This window comes from Haliotis cracherodii, unplaced genomic scaffold, assembly GCF_022045235.1.
Source record: "Haliotis cracherodii isolate W230 unplaced genomic scaffold, xgHalCrac1.p SCAF_7, whole genome shotgun sequence".
Lineage (NCBI taxonomy): Eukaryota > Metazoa > Mollusca > Gastropoda > Lepetellida > Haliotidae > Haliotis > Haliotis cracherodii.
Genome location: NW_027266330.1, coordinates 5,724,967 through 5,748,442, shown reverse-complemented (window position 1 = coordinate 5,748,442; position 23,476 = coordinate 5,724,967). Strand labels below are relative to the sequence as shown.

The 23,476-nt window shown below is 40.0% G+C and overlaps 1 protein-coding gene across 1 annotated transcript in view; it reads right to left on the bottom strand.

Moving 5' to 3' along the window:
- Positions 1 to 3,725: 3,725 nt before the first annotated feature.
- The window catches only part of LOC139448274 (uncharacterized), a 29,797-nt gene continuing 10,046 nt past the window's right edge, over positions 3,726 to 23,476 (bottom strand). The window contains exons 2-4 of the mRNA XM_071229808.1: positions 7,091 to 7,288; positions 4,902 to 5,138; positions 3,726 to 4,398 (exon numbers count right to left, since the gene is read on the bottom strand). Coding sequence (XP_071085909.1) covers positions 4,163 to 4,398; positions 4,902 to 5,138; positions 7,091 to 7,288 — 671 coding nt within the window. The 3' untranslated portion in view covers positions 3,726 to 4,162. The remainder of the gene's footprint in view (positions 4,399 to 4,901; positions 5,139 to 7,090; positions 7,289 to 23,476) is intronic.

The window sequence follows — 23,476 nt, the reverse complement described above, 5'->3', positions numbered from 1 at the left end:
TTTTAAATTTTTTTGGCATTTTAAATTTTTTTTGGGTTGTTGTTTTATCAAATAAGACATAATTGGTTTTTTTGTTTGGTTTTTTATTCCATCATATAAGACGTGTTAAGTGGTGTTCAATTGTAAAAATGACAAAACCACAAAATATTTTGTCAGGCTTGTCCAGGTCCAGAGATGGGGTATACAAGTTGTTGAGGATTAGCTTGTTATGAGTCAACCCACCTTGGATTCTCGGATGGTACTCTGTTTGAAGCTAATCCTAGATGCTCCCTGATGTGATATATATTGCAAAATGCTGCATGTACATAAGAACGACAAAACCCTTTCCCTATTCATAAAAAAATCTGTTACACGATGCCGGCTATCTCAAGTATGTGTTTTTGCTTCTGGTTGTGTAGGATATACATATCTTTTTTGGAGCACCTGATGTCATCACTGATTTTCAATAATCTTTGCATAGGATTTTCACAACTGTTTAGCCTTTTTAGGCCCAATGGAATCTGTTTTAGCAGACAATCAAAAATGATTATTCTCTGGCGTCGACATTTTGAGTTATGAATGACTCTCAAATAGTGATGGCATGAGAAAAGACAACCGTCTGGCATCCATCACAAACACATGCAAAGGCAAGTCAAGTGTTCACCTGAACAAATGCAGAAACAAATGTTACAAGTCAAATTATGAAATCATTTTAGTCGCTGATGCATCAACTTTGACAATTCTTCCATGTCTACCATAAAACTTTAGAAAGCTTTACTGAGGCCTTGAATGTTGTAACTACTGATCAAACAACTTTTGACCAAGTTGTATCACAAGTCGTATCCTACTCCGTCACCCAAATATCACATGTACTTGTTAGAATGCAGTAGACTTCCAACCTGTGCTTACCCTAAGAGGTGACAATATGGATCGTGTGTTCAGGCTCATTGACCTGGGGGTTGAGTGTCATCGTATCCTAGTTAAGTGGAACGATGCGCAAGAGATCAGTCACTGGACTGTCTGGTTCAGACTCTATTGTGTACTGACTGCCGTCATGTAGCTGCACTATTGTGGACTAACACAACTAACAACTGAAAAACCTTACGACAGGTTATAGTGAGAATACATTACACAAGATCCTTCAAAAACAAAGACATTTAGATATGCTGTGTGTATATTATGTGTACTCTTACATTTGTTGCCTCTGTCAATATTATGCATTATACTGTTTGACAATAAAACATGAACCTTCAATTATTGTTGGCTTGTGCAATATATGGATGAAGTGGTACACCTCGGTGAGACATGGGACCCGTGAAGAAACAGTTTTATTCCCTCGCTACGATCTGGGATAGACTGGTCTTCAGCAACCCATAATGCTTGTCATTAGATGAGGCCTCATCGGGTGGTCATGCATGTCATCGTATTCCAATTGTGTAGATCAATGCTCATATATCAACCACTCGATTATTAGGCCCAGACTTGATTATTTACAGAGCGCGTTCTAACTGGAATAATAATGACTGTATAAATACATTCAAAACAAAAACAAAACTCATTTTTACTGCAAACACTTTATTGAAAAGTAATCCTCAGATGTCTCAACTCAGTGTTCCTTCTTCCAAAATGAATTTTGTTTTCAGGCTTACAAACTCTTCTGCCACACCTGTACCTGTCGTATCGCTTAGAGGAGGGGAATCGCAATGAACCGTATGTAATATGAAACGAAGAAACTTCATGAATGTTTAAGTGGTATTTGATCTTCCCCAGGGAACAGACAAGTGGAGAGATGTTTCATTGAAATGCTTAAATGTGTCAAGTTTGTACTGTGTTTTCTTTGAAGACATTTCAGTTATATCCAGGCGTGGCAGCTTCCTGTGGGAGGAACGCACGTAGTGTTGTAGATTTTTTACGTTTACACGTACACATTAAAAAAAGCATTACAAGTTAATATAAGAGTTTGGGATCAGACATGGGGCTGTAGGGTCGCCGAGTGGTTAAAAGCATTCGCTCGTCACGCCGAGGACCCCGGGTTTGATTCCCGACATAGGTACAATGTGTAAAGCCCATTTCTGGTGTCCCCCGCTGTGATATTGCAGCAATATTGCTAAAAGCGGCCTAAAAGCATCCACACTCACTCACTTACCAGTAACATACATGTCCATGTAGATATGAAATAAACCTACTTGTGCACGAAAAAAACAAATTACAAAATCAAAGGACTGATAATTTTATCGTCTAACACCAAGAGCATCTGATATGAGTTTAAGAATCTAAGTAATTTTGAAATGAATTATGAAAGTTTGAGCTTAAAATCAACAGAGTGAGTGGGATTGTTCTGTAGACAGCAGTCAGCAATAGTACAGGTGTATCATGTCAACCTGCTAATGGCGAAGCTGCTCAACCAGTGGTCGTAATCTCAGTTCAATTAGGCATTTTTATAATTATGACATATGATTACCTGGTTCAAAGTGGGTGCTGGTTTGGGATGAATAAAAAGAACTAGTGATTGAGTGTGTGCATTGAGTTATATGTGTTTATGTGTGTAAAAACCTGGGCAAAACTCATCTCTTGCCACCAGAAAACCAACAGAAAAACTAACAGCCGGAAACTAAACATTTGTAGATCTCCTAATACATTGAAACAAACAGGAAACCCAGTAGGAACTAACACGGAAATGATTAAAGGAATTACAGAAATCAGTTTGCAACTTTCTGGGTATACTGAATACAAAACTTCAACGTCAGAGAATACCCAGTCTCGACTATCTTTTGTTCCATTTGGATAAAAGACAAAACAGAAGTGAAACTAATGTGAATGGACAACGACAAAGTCAACCAATGTGACGAATGTGAATGGACAACGACAAAGTCAACCAATGTGACGAATGTGAATGGACAACGACAAAGTCAACCAATGTGATGAATGTGAATGGACAACGACAAAGTCAACCAATGTGACGAATGTGTGCATTGACAACGACAAAGTCAACCAATGTGACGAATGTGTGCATTGACAACGACAAAGTCAACCAATGTGACGAATGTGAATGGACAAAGACAAAGTCAACCAATGTGACTAATGTGTGCATTTACAACGACAAAGTCAACCAATGTGACTAATGTGAATGGACAACGACAAAGTCAACCAATGTGACGAATGTGAATGGACAAAGACAAAGTCAACCAATGTGACGAATGTGAATGGACAACGACAAAGTCAACCAATGTTACGAATGTGTGCATTGACAACGACAAAGTCAACCAATGTTACGAATGTGAATGGACAACGACAAAGTCAACCAATGTGACGAATGTGAATGGACTCCGACAAAGTCAACCAATGTAAACCAGACATTAACGAGTCTCAGGGGGTAGAACCTGTTTCAGGAAACTGAAGTGGAGTCCAAACAAACACAGAAGTAATATACCGGGTAACGAAAATGGCATAACACGACAGGGAGCCTGATCGGAAATGTGTAAATTCCCCACACCACCAGTAAACCTTTACATAGGAAATAGATGCTAAGCGGAAGTCATCAGGAAACAATAACTTCTATGGTACGCGAACCTTACAGTCAACAGTAAACTACTACACTACTCTATACTACAGTAACGCTACGCACTTCTGAGAGAACGTATGTTCACCTTTGCAACTTAATGTAGGGAGAGTCAATCCATTCCCTACATTAAACCAAAACGTCCGACCCTAACCCCGGTCTCCTTCGTCACATTCTAAGCTTGGTCCTATATTCACATCGGGGGAGAGCAAATGCTAAAATATATATCTGATAGCATTTGTGATGAATGAATTGTTTATAAGCAATAAATATAAATAATGCATTTGTGCTAAAATTATTGTGGTGAGAGTAAAGTGATTGTACAGGTTCATACAATGGGTATGTCACACAGTCGATGTTAAAAGAACTGTGACCAAACAAAAGTGGTGCCTTAAAATCATCCAATTGACAAGGAATTGTATGCATTACTGTACCAGCAAAGATACTACAGATGTTCTGATTCCAAAAGACGTGTTCACAGGCATTTTAGCTGGCGCGAAACTTTTTCAAATTCCAAAGATACAACTGATAATTACAGTTTAAAATTGAAGTGACAATCGTTCCATAATTCTAGTCCACTTCTTCCGGATTTTAGGTGTAGATTCAAGTTTCAGGTTTGGGTGTTTACAGGCAGCTCGCCAGGGTGTACATGCTCCAGGCGTGATCTGCCACAGAATTCAGAGGTACTACTTTGTAGGTTAGCAGACAGTTAGCTTCAGTTGAGGCAGTGGTCCTGTAGCTGAAGTCGATGCAAGAATGACTTTTGTGACAAAGGATGCCACAAGCTCCGGCTGTTTCGGTTGATGTCGTCAAGGATGGGAAGGACACCCTCCTGTTGGCTGTGGACGTGTAGTAGGAACCTAGAAAGTAGAAGGTGAGAGCTGGAAAGTGCGCTTGTTAGCCCCTTTCTGTTTCTAATGATAATGTTTGTTGGACAAAGATACTGTACGTGCATCACATAATGTGTAATGTCGCAAGTGAGGTCACTTTGCAGGAACTACTTTCAATCTCCATTCTCGATTCAATGTCCCATTCACTCCGTCACTGTAAATCAATATTTTATGCATACTTTGACACAGGCTGAGATAGTCCTCTGATACGCGTGATAAGTTTACAATTGCTTATTATTAAGAAACTTTCAAGTGCTGTGGTAACTACTCAAGTAGTAGTTTACTGGAGCCGCGCATGTACATTCAGAAAGCTTAATCAGATTAGGAACTTTCATTACAAAACCTCAGGATTGCATTCAGGAAGTATTTCCCAAAGATTAGTTGAGAATCAAAGATGGGGTCGGTAGGTAGATCAGAATACTTTACCCTTACACAATTATATAACACTCTAAACCTGATGGCAGCATACTCACGGTATGGCTGTGTAGCCACGACCCCTTGGACATCAATGTGGCCGATATTCAAAAGATCAATTCCGGGTCTCGTGACACGGACAAAGCGGATGGGGAATGTGGCATTGCAGGTGAAGGTGAACTCCTCCCCAGTGGCAACAGTGTTGGGCACATTCCCACACCACTCCACCTGGACATCACGGCAGAGGCTGACATCTTTGTCCATCACCTCCACGAAGGCATTTCTCATGTGAACATCTGCAATAAACAAATAACATAAATTCCATATATCTGTAAAGTTAGGATTTTCAGTCTATGGCTAACATTTAATTTGCGTGTAAACATCTATGACGTTACATTGACACAATGTTCAAAGATGAAGAAACATTAATTCAGTGTAGCTGGGATCCTGGATGCTAACTGAAGGCACATCAGGTTTGGTTCATTTACAGACTAAATATGACAATGCTGTTAGGATATAAAACACACCCTGGTTTTGCACCCATATCTGTCCAACAACAGATATAAGGTATCATTCGCGTAAAGCCTCACCTATGGTGGAGAATTAAATATCCCGTGTAAGACGAGACTCTTGACTAATGAAAACACAGAGACTGATGCAAAGGTTCAGTATTTTAATTGCATTACTAACACAGTTGCGACAGTTCTGTAATTGTACAAAATTGACAGCCATTAAACTATGAATCTGGGAAGTTCCATGATCAGGTATGAACGACCATTACTGTCCAAAACGTTCATTGTTAACTTACAGATAATCATAATCCTAAATATCAGTAGTGAGGTTAACCGCCCTGTGCTTGGATGACAGATTCTACCCTTCTTCCCATTCCACCAGTGTGTAACCACCTCCGTGGTCTAGTGTTAGAGCGTCTGCCCGGAGAGCGGAAGGTCCGGGGTTCGATCCCCGGCCGCGTCATACCAAAAGACGTTAAAAGATGGTACTTGTTGTTACCCTGTCTGGCGCTCGGCTAAAACATGGACTGGTCAGCTCGGAATCAGTATACTGTGTCTGAGTGGGGCATTCATGTTAAACTGCGGTATGGTATCTCAGTGTGCTAGCACTATAAATCGGCATCAGTGCAATAGTCTTGGACGCGACGTTAAAACATATTTCACCTAACCCCCACCAGTGTGTCTTCTTATACGAACAATAAGAATGCAATGCAGCCTCTAAATCTGACATTCTGTCCTAGTGAATCTCTTGCCTTCAGCCGACGTCCAATAATGTCCCAAACATGTTCCAATGGACTCAAATCTGGACTCATAGCGGACCATAGCAGCAAGTCGTGTCACAGCATGAGAACGATGGGGTCTCTCGTTGTCGTCCATAAACACAGGTCGAGTGGCAAGTGCGTGAATGTCAAAATGTGGCATAACAACAGGATTGAAGATGTCCTGGATGTAACGTTTGCCACTGAGATTGCCTCGAACTGTTACCTTGTTCATTTTAAAGTCATGAGATATTGCTCCTCACACCATGACAGATCCTCCACCACACGGGACTGTTAGTACAATGTTCCTAGGGGTATGCGCAGTGTTTTTGTGTCTCCAAACCCGTATTTTCCCATCTGTGACGTCTCTGATAAGCTCTGGTAAGCAGTGAACAAGGAACGTCTGATAACCCTTCGTGACTTCAACCCAAATTTTAGCCAGTTTGGGACGGTTCTACTGAACAAAAGCATGTTGGGAAGCCATTGTTCTTTCAGAGCTTTACTCGTGGCAAAGTGGTGTTGCCTCACAGGACGTGCTAGAGCCCCGACTTCCTGTACAGTTGTCTGGCCCTGGTCTCGGCCCTGGTCTTTCCTTTATTTCACGTGTCTGTTGGTGTTTTCTTACGAGCCAAGTTGACGTCCAATGGCTCTGTGTGACATACCTGTGTCATCCATGCCAAAATTTTGCCAATGGAGTGCTTCTGACAGCCTGCTGCATGTGTCTGGGCGACACAGTTATAGTTATTGTCATGACTATACTCGAGGTGAGGTCGATAGCCATTCTATGAATGAGTATCATGAAACTGATATTTTAAAAACGTGTATATCACTGTTCTTTGTTCATTTCTAAGTGTATGTGACAAAGGTGCAAGAAAGACAACTAGACCCACGCAACAAGATCAGTGATGAAGTATTGAAGAATATTAACACTTCACCAAGGATAACTAATATTTTCCAAGTTTCGTTAATTTAACTTACTCCATCCCATGTCTGCTGCTGTGAGGGTGATGTTGCTGATACTGAAGTAGCCCCTCAGGTCCACCTCCCACCAGGACGGGACGTGATCTTCTGTGAACGACCCTCTACTCGAGTAGGTTTCATCAAGGGCTTTGCTTGCATCATATTCACCATAAGTAGTACTTTGTTTGGCCGTTTTGCCGAAAGCAATGTTTTCACCTGAAAGTAAAAGTAGAGACGATGACAACTTAATACGAATACAAATTAAGACGATCGCCTTCATTTGGAGAGAATGATGCGCCAAGTTATTTAAAAACTGACTTTCACTTTGCGTGAGTTCATTGGTTTGTGAACCTTCCTAGGGTGAGGGTCAAACTGTATGGGTTACTAAAGACCAATTCTTCACGGTCACTCAAGAACTACCTCAGAAAGGCAGTGACAGTGACAGAGTGTCGTTATGCATCTTCATCAGATACAGGACGTCAAAATAGCTGAAAACGTGAAAGAGATTTCCAAAGTTGTTCATTTACATGTGTCAGTCATTATTCATCAATTGGTTGATTACTGAAAGGTGATTATATAGATGTGTCAAATAGATGCTAAGTTAAATGTATAGATTGCTGTCGCCTGTCACTTGTGAGTGTCTAGACACGAATGGAGTCCATTGTTTGGATTTGGATTTCTTCATTTTGTTCACTTGTATAAATCGTAGTAAGGGTGTGCTTGAACGGGAATGCAGACAAACGCTCTGACTCTTCAAATGCAAGGTAAAACCATAAGTTCACGATTAAAGGTGAGGTGGGTGAAATGTGAAACGTTGCACTTATATAGTGACGTGCATGCACGTGTGTGTGTGGGTGTGTGGCTTGTAATAGTCCCGACAGATGTCGATTTTATAGTGGCCCACTGAGATACCGAGCGCAAGGCAAAGTAACAACACGTACCATCTTTAACGTCTTTTGGTATGACACGGCCTGGGATCGAACCCACGACTTTCTGCTCTCCGAGCAGGCGCCCTATCAACTATACTACGGAGGCGCTCCTCGCGATTGAAGGGTCTTATTGATCTGAAACAACACTTCTGTATCTATTTGCGCCAGAGATTCCAAGGGGTTGCCCCAGAAATATGGAAGCAGTTCATCAGTGTTCACGTCAATTCCGGAATACAATCTCATGAAAACGCAAATACTGAATTAATAATTTAGCAAACCAATATCTGGAGAGTGATAACTGCACGGTGAGAAATTTACCGAAAAGTTAATTCACTCCATCATCACAGATTCGTAAACCTGATCACCTGCCTTGGCTTGCCAGCGCCATGGCCGTGCTCTGGGTTTCGATAAAGATGAAGACATCTAGACCTGCACCATTTTAACCTCTGCCCTTTATTTAGATAGCCCACGATATTCTCATTGTTATGTTCCAACTACCACAACTCAGAAAGGAGTTACGAATGTCAGCACTGGTAAAACTACTTCCATAACTGATATATCAAATCTATTTTAGGTAATATTTGTCTGGTGCTATCACATCAAGAAGCTGACAAGAAGTGCTTGCTGTTTTCCGTCCTACGTTTTCCTGTTATTAGCTACATCTGAGGACTAAATGTTTTGGGTCGAACTAATGATCATTTAAATACTTGTTCATATTTGTAGGACGGCATTGGTTTTGTAAACAAAGCCACCACTCAAGATTAGTTATTCATAGCCAACTTTTAAGCATCTCCAATTCTATCTCATCTAAATGTTGAAATGATGTTAATAATCTTAACGATTTTTTCCCTTTAGTGGAGTAATTATCAAAACTGAACATTTCACCCTTTTACAAACCTCCAATAGAAAAAAAACTCACCCAGGAACTTCTCAGGGAATACGTACCCACTTGAGCCAGTCAAATTGCTGGAGAGTGACAATTGCTCACTGAGAAATTGATAAAAGTTTCCATAACTGATATATCAACCTAATAATCATATGGTCTCATGTATTGTGCTAACCACATGCTTGTAGTGTGTGGTATTATGTCTCAGGTGCTGTCATCTCAAAAAGCTGAAAAGAAGTGTAAACTGTTTATGTCCTATATTTGTCTAGTATAACCTATTTTTGAGGACAAAATGATTTAAGCAACGTAATGATCCTTCAAATCCCTTTCATATTGCCAGGGCAGCACTAGGCTATCACCCAACACTCGGAGCAGGGCATTCCCCATATCCTTCATTTTCCCGTGTTGTCATGGCCTCGTTGTAAGAATGGCAAATGTGATCTCAAACTTGCCCATTAAAGAGATAAGCACTCGGCATCCTGATATGAATTTACATATTATTTCATCCGTCGAAGAATACAAAATAATATGCTTCAATATCTTGTAAATGTAATTATCACATTAAGAATGAACCTGTTATGTAAGTGATAACAGGTTGCCAGGGAAAGTCTAATGTAGGAAATATATAGGTTATTTACAGTAGATCATTATCATGATGATGCATTGGCCACTATAAACATCATGATGTTGTTGAGTCCCACGTTCATTCAAGTCAGACAAGTTCCATCGATATATCTATTTGTTAAAAGAACACATGTAGATAGCAAATTTATATATCTTTAGTTGTATCAACAGGGTATTCCACACATTCATGAGATCCCATCATTCACAGTCTAATGTAGTTTCTGAATCACAGTCAGCACTCTTTGAAACCATACTTTCTGTATCTGAGTTTTCGTTTTGAGAAATTGTAATATCCACTTGAAATTTTGCCTCCACCACGGTGTGTGTTCATGCAGTGAGGGCCAGCCTTACTGTCGCCGGATATATTTAAAGTTTGCTTTTAATATTCCACGACTTATCTTTATTTCCTTTTACCTCACTCTTACTCCTGGTTGTCTTACCAGCAGTATCTCGTGCGCACGCACACCTGGTGTGTGATATAGACAATTTCAAAGGTCACTTTTTGTCACGCTACAGCTTAGGGAAGACATTCGTGCTCCCTCGACTGAACATCAATTAATATTGATTCTATTTCTATCTGTTACAGTGAATAAACCGTTTTGAAAGCAGCTTCACCGCCTCAGACCACTTAATCACACCATCGGCCAGGACCCGCGACATTACAATACACAAACAGGTCCACGGATTGCACATCGTACACTTTTTACATCCTCTGCCAGAAAGTGCACACATATCATTATCTGAAGCAAAACTACATCTTTCTTAATCCTGTCAGTGAATAAACAGACAAAGTATCTTAATGATATTACTTTGCAATATAAGTCTCTCAAAGCAGGGGGACACGGGTGGCCCAGTCGTCTAAGGCGCCGCGATTCGCTGTGCAGAGTTGCGTTCCTTGGGCACGCAAGAAACCTATGATTGTTGGTTCGAATCCTGGTTCGACCCAAATATGTTTCTAGCACCATACCCGTGCTCATGGGTTTCACCAATGTGGTAAACGTCTGGGACCTGCATCACTTCGGGCTTTCCTGCCACATTAAGCTGACACGCCACGATATAACTGGAATGATGTTAAAAGCTGCGTTAAATGCTACTCACTACGATAAATGGAGAATCAGCTCATAGCATCTGAATGTTTGTCTTCATTTGCACATGATACAAGTGTCAGTAAAAGAAAGTAGTAGCATATATTGTGGAGGTCTAGCGCCTTCCATGGAAGGCGCTCTATTAATATTCATGAGCATATGCTAATAGACATGCATGACGTCAAAATGAGAACGGCATCATTTTGCATGAATGTTAAGAATGTGAAGAATGCGGCCTTTGTTAAAATGTCTTAGCAGAGGAATTCTTTAGGAATGCCAGCTATTTGGAATGTAGTTGGTGTAGATTCCTTCAGATGTATACTAGAATGATCGTCATCAAATGGAATGTCACCCTTTCATGAAGAAATTTGGAATTCTTTAGGAATATTCATACATTTCATCTTAAAACCAAACCATATTAATGGTGTAAGAGATGAAGCGGTCAGTCGCGCGAGGCTTTTAGCTCGTGCTACAGCTTAAATAAGCAAGCATATAACCTTGGTATTTAGTTCTAGTCGAATGTTACAGTATACAACATGTTCCGACAGATGAGTAGTGCTACGATGTATAAGCACACAGACTCGACGAGTGAGACCTCAGACCGAACAGAATGTTTGTTGCCTGTACAAACACCCACTACTATTTTGGTAATTGGTGGTACCTGCAGTGGAAAAACATATCTGACTAAAAGCATCTTGGAGAATGCTGATGTGATGTTTAATAAGCCACCTAACTTGATCGTGTACTGTTATGCAGTACGGAAAGACATGTATACTAAAATGCAAACGTCTCTAACGAACGTATTGTTTCACGAAAACCTACCGACAGAAACGGAACTGTACTCTTGGTCTGAACAATCTGATAAAAATATGGTCTAAGTGCTGGTTGATGTAATGATTGAAGTATGCAAAAGCCGTCTCATGCTAAGTGTATACACAGCCTCGTCCCATCATCTCGGCATCACCGCCGTTAACATACAACATTCGGGTATCCTAAAGGTGAATGCAATAGAAGTATATCCCTGAACACCCACGTGTTTATTTTAATGTCTAACCTTCGTTCAGCGCACAAGTATATCATTTTAGCCGCTCAGATGTTTCCCGGACAAGCTAACTATTTCTCTGAATCATTATGAGATGCTGTGGAAGTTAGGAAATACGGCTACCTCGACATAGACGCTAGTCCCTACAACGGCCCTCAGTACGGGCGACTGTGTACGGGAATATTTCCCAATGAAATATGTACTATGTATTTACCAAAAGACTGAAGTACTATAAAAAGTCCAGATGATTCTGAAAGATTGTCATTTTACTACATCATTGGCATGGGCAAAGTCTATTCCTGGTGCAGTGTAGCCTACCCACTCGGTGAATCAGAGACGATTTTGTCGCAGAGTCCACAGTGGTATAAGACGAAATCGTAGTGTATCGAATCATTGAATCGTGTTGTCATAAGTGGGGTTGACCTACCAGACTGTTGGGACGGACCGTATTATTTTCTGTTTTCGAGATAGATTTTTAGACATAACTGATCTTATAAGTGCAAACTTGAACTATCTCACCCTACTTCAAGAAGGTAATGTGAAACAGAGACGAGCCATGTTATCTCATGCTTCCCTTAATCAATTCAAATCTGTCATTGAAAAGATCTATAACCTGCTGCGTGGAAATATACAGGAGAGTGTTAAAAGACACCTACATTGCTATCGATCCATCACTCGTGCTTTGGGAGACAATGCATTCACTAAAAAGCACAAGTTGCAGATGTTAAAATCTCACCAATATATTCTACGACCTTGTATTTCTGCACTACTCGACAACATACGAGCGGATAAAGATAGTGGAGAGAGCGAACCTACCAACAATGAGCAAGCCGATGATTCTGTTATCGAGGGAAACTTATCAGAGATTGATTCAGAACATGAATGGGAAGGGTGACAACGAATTGGAGAAGCCAACCCCACCTTTAACACAGCCGAGCCTTACACAATATAAACAACCAATTTGCAATACATCAACTTTTGATGATTGGTCATTGTACATAATGTAACCGATGCTCATTTGGTTTGCTAGCTTTGTGGAACGTTTAAAAACAAGATGACGTTAAATTGAATGAGACAGATAACATCATTACGAGAGAGGGACGCGTGATACCAAGGACGAGTCTAGCGAATTTCATTCCCTATACAATATTGTCACCATCAACGATGCCCACCCTTCCTCAACCCATATTGTTGATCACCATATTGTTTCACCATAACATCATAGTGAAAAGACAAGAGAATTTGTTTGGTGTGTTCTAAAATGACGAAGCCAGCAGACACAGGCTGATCTAATGTTACGGATACTGTATCCATATTCACCGACACTATATGTTCTGAAAATATTTTAAAGATTTTGAAATTTGATTTTGAACTGTATCATCTCAGTCTGTTCTCGTTCATGATCAGTTTAACTTGTTGATAATTTCTAACATTTTGTAATTGTTTTCCATAGACCGCATTGGAGAGAAGTTCAAATAAATCTTTCGAAAAATCGTCGGTGGCCTCTTTACGTTTTTGAGTGTTAAAATTGATGAAGGATGCCATCCATTTTTCTTGGGAAAATTTCATAACTTTAGGAATTTTTGTGAGTTTTAGACCCAAACGTAGATAAAACTTTAATGTTTCATAGTAATGGGGCGGTTAAGGCTGGATTTTAGTCAAACTTGTGCACTTTGGGTTAAAAGAACTAAACTTGGCACACTTACACATTGAAACATTCCGAACATTTCTGGATATGGATCCATCTCAGCAGTGCCACCTGATGGTAGAAAATCCAAGATGGCCGCCAAAATGGTTAAAATCTCTTTTGACGTCAATTTATATTCAATATATCATTATTATTTTGCCAATTTTAGTCACTTATATAAAGTTAATTGCGTCAATGTTGTATATAATTCAAATCTAATGTGCAACGCACACTGGTAGTGAAGAAAATCCAAGATGGCCGCCAAAATGACTTAAACATAAAAAAATGTCCAATGTTTATCCACAATATCAGTATCATTTGCTCTTTGCAATCATTTCAATCAAATCTGGCGTTAAAACAATTCCAAGTAATGCTTTACTGAATGTATAAGCTTTTGGTACTTAAATTCATTCATTTGAAGCAAGATCTATATTCCGTAAGGCAGATCTGGGAAATATATAAGACTGCATGAACTTAAAATTCTGTAACTGAACTTGGAATGTGATAATGATATTGGACCAGCACTGAAACATGCCTTTTTAATTCTGAATCATTAAGGCTAACTAAACAGCAACAATTATTCACAGACGTGATTTAAGGTTGAAACAAACTTTCAGAGAAACATTTCCTTCTGACTGCCATAAACAGTATGTACCTGCCACTTTGAAAGCTCTAGTCAGTATGAATTTTGTGGTACCAGGGATGAAAAAAGAAATCTTCAAACATTCCAAACTACAGTAAACTACGGTTATAACGAACTCAAAGGGACCTATAATTTGAGTTTGTTGTAACCGTAGTTTGTTATAAACATATATACACCAGCAAATGTCATGGACCAAAAAAAACCCAGTTCGTTATATTCGAAAGTTCGTTATAGCGTGTTCATTATAATCATAGTTTACTGTATCTCGGAACATCTTGTCTTCAAAGTGTGAAATCTCGGTGAATCAGCTCATCAACACCACTGAGACAGAGACATACAAGTCCTAGTTTACTTGGTATTAAACAAAAAAACGTGATCTTGTTGACACTTTTCAAAATATGATGTATTTGAACAGATAGCACACTTTGTGGTGTTTATGAAGACGAAAGTGTGGTATACCCACCAACATTCTCAAAAGATAACATTTATCATAATCCTCTACAACAGCAACATATACACTTCATGGTACAAACATTTCACTATTGCAGCAGCATTCAACAGCTGGAGAGGAAGGAACATCACATGTTGTTCTTTTGGCTGAAGAAAGCACACAAACAAGGAACACCATTTCCAAACAGCCCACAATATATACTAATGTACCCCCATCCTGTTTTAGCAAGATGGGTAATTATGTGCCTCAATTAAAAGGACCTTTCACTCAGGATGTAGATAGTGTTAACACAATGCCTGACCATGCGTAAAACTGGTCATATCACATGAAGGAAGTACTGGGAAAACAAGCCAAACATAGCCTCCAAAAACGATTGCCCATATGCCAATGTTCTAGAATGTGCATACTCTGTAGCTATGATACAGCATTCAATTTATGTGGTAATAAGGGTATTGAGCATTTGAATCCTGGTCAGATGCATGTGCTTGCCTTGGATGAACCACTATACACATCTTACTACAACATCAGGCATGTGTGCGATATAAGGAAACAGAAGCGAACACAGAAGATTCTTTCAGAAACTGGTGTGCACCGAAGTAAGCTGCTTAGCCCTTTTCACTACTGGCCCCTTGTTCTTGAACAAGAACTTTGCATATTGTGCCGGGTGGGTGCAATTGAAAAAGCAGATTTCCCAAAGTTTGCAGCATCACGTGTCATATTAATGGCTTGCATTTCACAGATATGTACCTCATACAGTAGAGCACAAGCACCGCTGTACCTCGAATATTGTTCGGGTGGATTCGTGACACACAAGACTAAACAGACATTCTCTGGCACAAGGTCAGACACATGAACAATTCAATAGCTGTATGAAATGAGATGGAGGTGTAGTTGGATTGACTGAAACAGACGAGAGTTTTCTTCTAGAGGCCCACGGAATTCAAAGACATTGTCACTATTTCGTTTATCGTTCTCATTGGTTTATTTGGAAGGTCAATGAAAGGCAAAATCTCTGTTCATGAAGATCTCAGACAATTGACATTTCAACCCAAAGAGGCAGCTCTGAGACAGCACCAATGCATATATGGAGACAGGTGCCTGACAAACGCCCCACACTACAGAATCTTGTAGTCAGGAGTTGGGAGAGGACATGCAGTAATATATAGATACCCAAGTGGACAACACTTGGTCAGGCACCAAGGAGTGTTATGAACTAACACTACACCTGTAAAAAGTCTTGCAAACCTTTGTAAACTTTACACCGCCTGTCTTGAGTACAGTACTATGTAATACTTTGAAGGAAAGTGTTCACTGTAAGTGAATTATAGAACCGTAAAAACATACATTGAACCGATATTCCTGGTCCTACTTAAGTAGGAAGTAAGTTAATGTCATAGGTTCGAGGCAATAATGTTAATAATACTTTTACATATATTCCTGTTTTTAAGATATGAATCCATTCCCAGACAAGGGATTTTGGTGTGATCTAATATAAACTAGGTGGAATATTTCTCAGTAGACCATTATTAAAATAATATGCCGAGAACAGACCATAGACAATATATATGAATTGACGCAATGTCATTTTAAAATGTTTCATCATACCAAAACTTATCAACTTATGCTCAGTCCAAAGATATCAAATGATATTTATATCTGCTATAGAAATAGACAAATTCTGAAAACTAAAATATATATTGGAGGCCATCTCGGATTTTCGTCATCACTAGGAGACGCTGCATACCAGATTTGAATTGTATAAAGCATTGTTGCAATTGATCCTGAAAAAGATACTGTGATAAATTGAATGAATTGACCAGATATTCATGATAAATGAGTATAGACTAAAGTCATTAGAGATTTCAACCATGTCGGCGGCCATCTTGGACTTTCATAACCACCAGGGGATGCTGCATACTAGGTTTGAATTATATACAGGATTATTGTGATTTCTCCTAAATACATTACAATGATAATTTGTATAAATTGGCCAGATAACTATGTGTTGAGTCTGGATTGAGTAGAGATTTCAGACATGCTGGCCGCCATCTTTGATTTTCCTACCACCAGGGGTCTCTGCAAACTATATTTGAATTATATACAGCTATGCTGCAATTCATTCTGCATGCATTAGTATGTCTATATGTATAAATGGATCAGATAAGTATGATATATTGAGTATATATTGATACCATCAGAGAGTCCAGCAATGTTGGCGGCCATCTTGGATTTTCTACCACCAGGGGGCTCTGCTGAGGTGGATCCATATCCAAAAATGTTCGGAATGGTTCAATGTATAAGTGTGCCAAGTTTGGTGCTTTTAACCCAAAGTGCACAATTTTAGTCTTAACCGCCCCACTATAGTGGATGACATAGTTTGTTTTGTCCTCCTAACGTCGAGAAAAGTTTGGATCCAGAAGGTTTTTCTCCTTTCACCCCAAGTTCTGTCAACAGAGCTTTGAAATGGGGAGAGAACTCGGCATAGGGTATGCTCTCGCGTGTGGGGGCAACGGGTAGGGAGGCATGAACATGGTGTTGTTCCAAAGGGTAATGTAGGTCAACCTCCATAAAGCCATGAGGTCCCTCGAGATCGAACGCGAGCCAATAGATGGTGTCTATCTCTTGCTCTGATAACCATTTAAAGTCGCCTCGTGGTAATGGCTTTGAAATGGCTGCCCCCTACAAATTGTTGACGTCATAATACATCAGATAGGACTCGTCCTTGCTAGAGTCAAAACCAGCCATGTAATTATTGTTCGACTTGGCATGATGATGACCTATCATGGCCACGCCTCCACGTATACCTCGCTCGATAATTGTGTACATGTCGGGGTCGGTGAACAAACTCAGCGACTTTCTCGTCATGCATAAACAAGCATCCATGGCCATGCCTGGTAACGTATGATATTTAAAAGGGTCTAGCCCATAAATTCCACACTCGTGATTCGAAATGCCTCCATGACATTGGTCAGAATGAGCGTGTCCACAGCCACATATAGTTTCGTGAAATCTTTGATCAACTGTATTTGAAACGTGTCCCAGAGTTGATGTGCAAAGGCGTATTCTTCCTCTGAGACTGTTTCCTCGCGAAGAGATGATCCCCAGTAGAAAAAAATTCTAGTGAGGTGTTGAGAAATTTAAAAGAGTCTAGAAACATCAGATCATCAATGCGAAACATAAGAAACTGTTCTGTGTTATGAGGGATGCAGGACAGTTTTCGATCCCTTAACAGTTCTGCAGCCTGAAGAATGAGATGGTTGTCATATCTGCTTCCATTGTGACATACGCAGGCTACTGTCTTGTTTTCCTGGTAATTAACATGACAATAAGAATGACACACCCCTCGAAATCCGTCTGTCAAATAATCATGACCGTGATGTCTCTCGAATTTGTCCCCGCATAAATAACAACAACTGGTGCTGTCTATCACTTCGCGGTCTGCCGATGCTAGTTTCAAAGGAATGGAGTTATCTAAAATATCTCGTATTTGCATCGTAATCGACCAAAAGGTTTTCCATGAAATGTTCAGCTGCTTTCTTGCCACAAAACACTTTCAATTGTTTCAAATTATCTCAACCCTACATACGATTTTGTACGTGTAGCCACATGGCACGTGATGCTGAATGTGTTGGGTACCACCACCATGATGGTTTGAGTCATTTGCCGAATCGAGAATGCTTTCAAAATTGGCATAGACGACAAATGAGGTCCGTTGGGTTTTTGACATATGAAAAAGCCAAAATTCTCTCACGGCTTTATCTGGCTCGGGCATTTTGATTGTCTGAGCTTTATGGTGACAATAGGGCTTATGCTTTTCTAAACAGTGATTCGAAGTAAACGTCCACAAACATTTGCGACAGATACATTTGCTTCAATGATTATTATATCGTCTCACCAAACTAGACAAACTGGGGATGAGTACAAAGTGAAACGCCCAAACATCATCGGATGGTTCTTCACCATCAATATCGGGCATCAGGAGTAAGAGATCTATCACTCTATCCTTTGCCACAAGATCACTTTGATAGCTAATACGAGCGGGGAAGACGGTGTCTCCTCTTACCTGTACACATTTATAGCTAACTGATTCATACGTTCAAAAAGACCGATATTTTTCAACGGCATGGGAAAGTTAAAGCCCTTGACGTGAAGTTCAGATTCATGTGCCATGTAACAATACACTTGTTCTCGCACATGCTCTGACGCAACAGGATACAGCTGAGCCAGTACACAATACAGAAAACATTTCTTGTCCTCTGTGGTTTTAATATTCAATGGAGAACGTTGGCATTGCAGCTGACTGGGAAGGGTTATGTAGGAAGAGCCGCGAAAAGGTTGACATTTCACAAATGATTATTTCACACTGATGACCACTTCAAAGTTTAAATTGGAATTATCCCCTTCAAAATTGCCTAAATCTCTCATTATTTTATTCATGTATGATAAGAATTGCGTGTCTAAATCGTCAGCTACAGTAGCTGGTTCCATTCTAGTTCTAAAATAAGACGTGACATAAGTTTTCTCGCCTATTGGTTCAGTCTTACTCAGTTTAAAATTAACGCATAAGCCCCATTTGATGGCACGTTTTTGTGCCAATTCAGATTCTAAATGTTGAATAACAATGGGTTGAATTTTCAATAAATAGAACTATGATTGTGGCCTGAGGAATGAAATCATATTCCCTAGGCTGGCCTCCTAATGCTTGTCGAGAATAGCACCCCTGCGGAGCCTCGTTGGGTCTCCGGCGATTGGCAGCCGACTGTGCCCAACAACCAGTTTGAGAAGACAGATGGTTTCGTTTTAAGTATAACATGAGAGCTTTTGTGGAAGGAAAAGATTTGGAACACGTTCTACAATTAAACGTTTGATTGGTAGAAGCAGAGCTAGTACTCGCAGATTGAGTACTGTTTGAACCACGATGACTGTGAGAAACATGACTTCTATAGGTGGGATAGTTCGGAAGAACAGTATGACAAAATTGACACGTCAAATTATCGCTGTCATGTAAATGGTACGTTTTCGTATGTAAATCTAAATTGTCTTCACGATTGAAACTTTTGGACTAGTAGCTACATGTAAACGCTTGAGATGAAGGCCCGCAATTTCTCTGATGCCTAACTAAGGCTCGTTTGGAGCTGTATACCTTCTGACAAAACACACAGGTATAAACAGGGGTGGTAAAAGGGGACGACATGATGAAGTTCAATAACAACCAAATAAGAAACCTACAAAAATGTCTAGTTGCTGAAACAGACAAACGTAAATATCAAGGACAAGAAAACGAGTGAGTACGTATGTTACAAAACGATGTGAACAGTAGACAGTGTTTCACGATTTAAATAATTTTCTTTGATTACAATTTCATATTACCAATACCTTAAATTTGAGAGAAAATAACATAAATAGACGTGACTTACTGTATCGTTGACGTCTGATTGTAAACTGAGAGTTTTGTTTTCAGTAGCAGTGTCACGAGTCGAGATCATTTCGCTTTTAAAGCTGAACCTCTTGTGAAATACTAAGTGTTTGCTCACTCTTTTAACCTTTTAAACGTTTGATGTGTGTCATTTAAATGCATTATAATATCGTTGGATGAAAAGGGTTAACTTCACGTTCATTTGCTACCAACGAGACAAGTCTGCATGGTTGGCTGGTCAACACTTCAGTCTTGAGAGAATTTTAGAATTCCTGATAAACTATTCAAAGTGACATTCCACTTTGCTCAGCTATTCAACATATAGAGAAAACTTTTGGATAAACTATTCTGATCGACATTTCAATTCATTCAATGAATACCATTTTCAAAATGATAAAACATGTGTTCTCACATCGTTCTCACATCGTCTCCCAAAGCGGCAGCCTGTATTCACACACGGTTTAGCAATGCCTGAGGTAATGTATCCATCTAGGTCAATCAGTACAACGCATGTCCCGCCCATTCACACAGCCAGCTGTTGGATGGGGTAAACATTATTTTTAGAGTACATACTAACGTATTATCTCTAAACAGGGTACTGTAACTTAAACATGGGTTACCATAAGGCGGGGACGGTTATTTCTATAGGACCATTGTGGTGGTATATCACAGTATAGGGTTGAGGTGGGTAAAAGTTCTAAAAGCCGTGTGGAATAAGGGATACATGCTATACGGAAGATATGTGTTTCGTGAAGTGCAACAGGATTTGGAAAACACTCTCGGTGAGATAACAATATTCTGAAACTGTTCATGTATCCTTAATAAGAACCTTGGATGTTTCATTTCAACCTAGCTTTTACAACATACTTACATTCATTTATCATATGTTCAGGGAATAATATGTGATGTGAACTAGATATAATTTCAGAAGAACGTGTATAGTCGGATTTAGGGTTTAGATGGAAAACTTAGGGCACGATATGAGCAAAGAGAATCTTTCCGAGTGGGAAATTTAGATTGAAAATAAGAATTAGACTGACTTTTTACAACAAAATATATCACAGCATGAATAAAGTAGAGAAATATGTTTTACAAACTATACTCTTTTTTATTCATTAATTCTAGTGTAAAAGATTGATAGTATTGGTTGAATCAGATTTTTTCCATCCAAAATTGAAAGGTCCGTCTGTATGTTGTAAGCAAAAACAAAATATATATATTTCCTCGCAGTCGACTGTGATGATCAAATGGTGAATGAGGACATTCTCCTCTTTGTCTAGATGACAACAGTCTACTTATTCATTGAGTAGCTATATCAAGAGATCGAGGACTGTTTCATTCTTTCATGATAGGGTGACATTCCATTTGCTGACGTTCATTCTAGTATGTATCTGAAGGTATCTACCCCGACTACAATCCAATACCTGGCATTCCTAAAGAATTCCAGATTTCTTCATGAAAGGGTGACATTCCATTTGATGATGATCATTCTAGTATACATCTGAACGAATCTACACTACATTCCAATAGCTGGCATTCCTAAAGAATTCCTCAATGTGACGTCATGCATGTCTATTAGCATTGACTCATGAATATTCATGGAACTCCACAATACATGCTACTGAAAGTCTTTATTTAATAATCCCATATTAATCAGACTGTAGTTTGTTTATAACACTTGTGAGATAGAAAAATCCTGGACTCGAAGTATGAGACCCCCCAGTCACATCATTTACCCCTAATGAAGAACTGTCCTTATAACCATAACAGTGGCGTTGTATTTGCCCCAGTGTAAACTAACTCCAGAACCAGCTATTTGTGAATGAAAAGATTCAGAAAGCTCAAAGGGATGCTCTTTAACCAACCACTTTGCAACGCTTTACTGAAGCTCCACCTTATCCAGGGATTGGCCCTTTTCCAAATACACCATCAACAAATAAAATACGTACAAACTGCCTTATATGCCTTGCCATGGAAAGGATCCAGTATGGAACTTTAATTACAGGGTACAACTTTACAGCTGGAAGTGTGGACCATTTACTGGACCCAGGCCTTATTCATTATATCATGATAATTACTTATGATTGCATGTGAATCTATGCTGATAACTTACTGTTACATGTTGAATAGAAATATAATAATCGCAATGATTTACACCATTGCCTGAGTAATTATCAGTGCGAAACATGTCCTACATCCCCCCCTAAACAGACTCATCCTGTTTGTTCTGCAATCTCGTAATACCAACATAGAATACTACACTGCATAAACTGACATCTTGTCGACACATTCCCTAAAGCTTTCCTCATTTGAAATGGCATGGGTCGTCCCGTGTCGTCCATGATATAGAGTTTAATACCGTCAAAGGAACCATGCCGCAGTCTGGGGTAACGAATGTGCTGAGGGTTTTAAATCACCACACTGTCTTGCATCATCTTCTTTGACATGGGCATGTGGATCATCAAGGGAGCCATCGTATTATCCACAATTTGATGTTGTACCTGGTTGGTGTAAATGTACATGGTATCAAATCCTGACAGGCGATGCGCTTTTGCATCACCTGTGATTTCCACATAGCCACCTGTTATGGGAGTAGCCCCCTCTTGCCACTGGGACAAAGCACTCAAGGGTACAGGCGTCTCTATGTAAATTTCTTCAGGGGCTTGGAATCGCACCTTTCCATCTCCAAACATGTCAAATCGAAGACTATCTTGGGGATAGTTGACATCAATGACAAACCGTTTGCCATCACTTTGGACTGTTCTTTCAAGACATCTGTAATATGTTCCTGAATCAAATGGTTGAGGGTTTTTACCACATCTGCAGATGAATAGATGCCTTTCTCGATAGGAATCTTCTTGCTTTCGTAATAGACGACAGCATACTGTGGTTGGGGTATAGCGCTCTCCGGACTTTCATACACAAGGGTGTCTTTTTTCAGTTTGAGGTTCAGCGCAAACCAGTCAAAGGGTGGGGCGACGTTGTACCATGTCATACTTGATTTCATACGTATTGACGGTGTTGTTTGGATAGATGTCCATGGAGGCATCGCTGGGCAGGGTCATGTAAAAGTCTTGTTTCGAAAAAAAGGTTGCAGCCATGATGGCGTCGTGAGCTAGGGTAGAAAACTCTGGGTGGAAGAGGTATCAGGTTGAAGTCTTATGGCAGATGTCATGGGGACGTCTGGTGAGGCGGTCAAGGTGGGTGGTGGAAGTATGTATCCCAAACAACTGGAGAGCAGGGCTGTCCACAACTATTTCTCTCCTCAATCCAAGGCCAACTAAACCATGCTCATGATGATCACGCCATATATCACAATGATCTGACCAAAAAGACGACTTCGCTGCAGGGTTACATCATGCCACAAAAACACCAAGGGGAGTGTCGATGCTGGGGATGTCGTGGTGCAGCAGCAGCAACAACAAGGGGAGGTTCATCGGTACCCACGGATGCAGAGAAGCTTCTCTGCAGGGGCGTCGTCGGTGGAGGCGGTGGCGGCGGTGGTTCTATCATCGCGTGTGTCTGCCCTCGGAATGATCCCAAGTGACCACAGGCTCCTTATTTTATCTGTAAATGATCTACAGGGATTGACAATTTTATTCAGGGTATCTCTATGTCTCTGCAACCACACCTTATGTTGA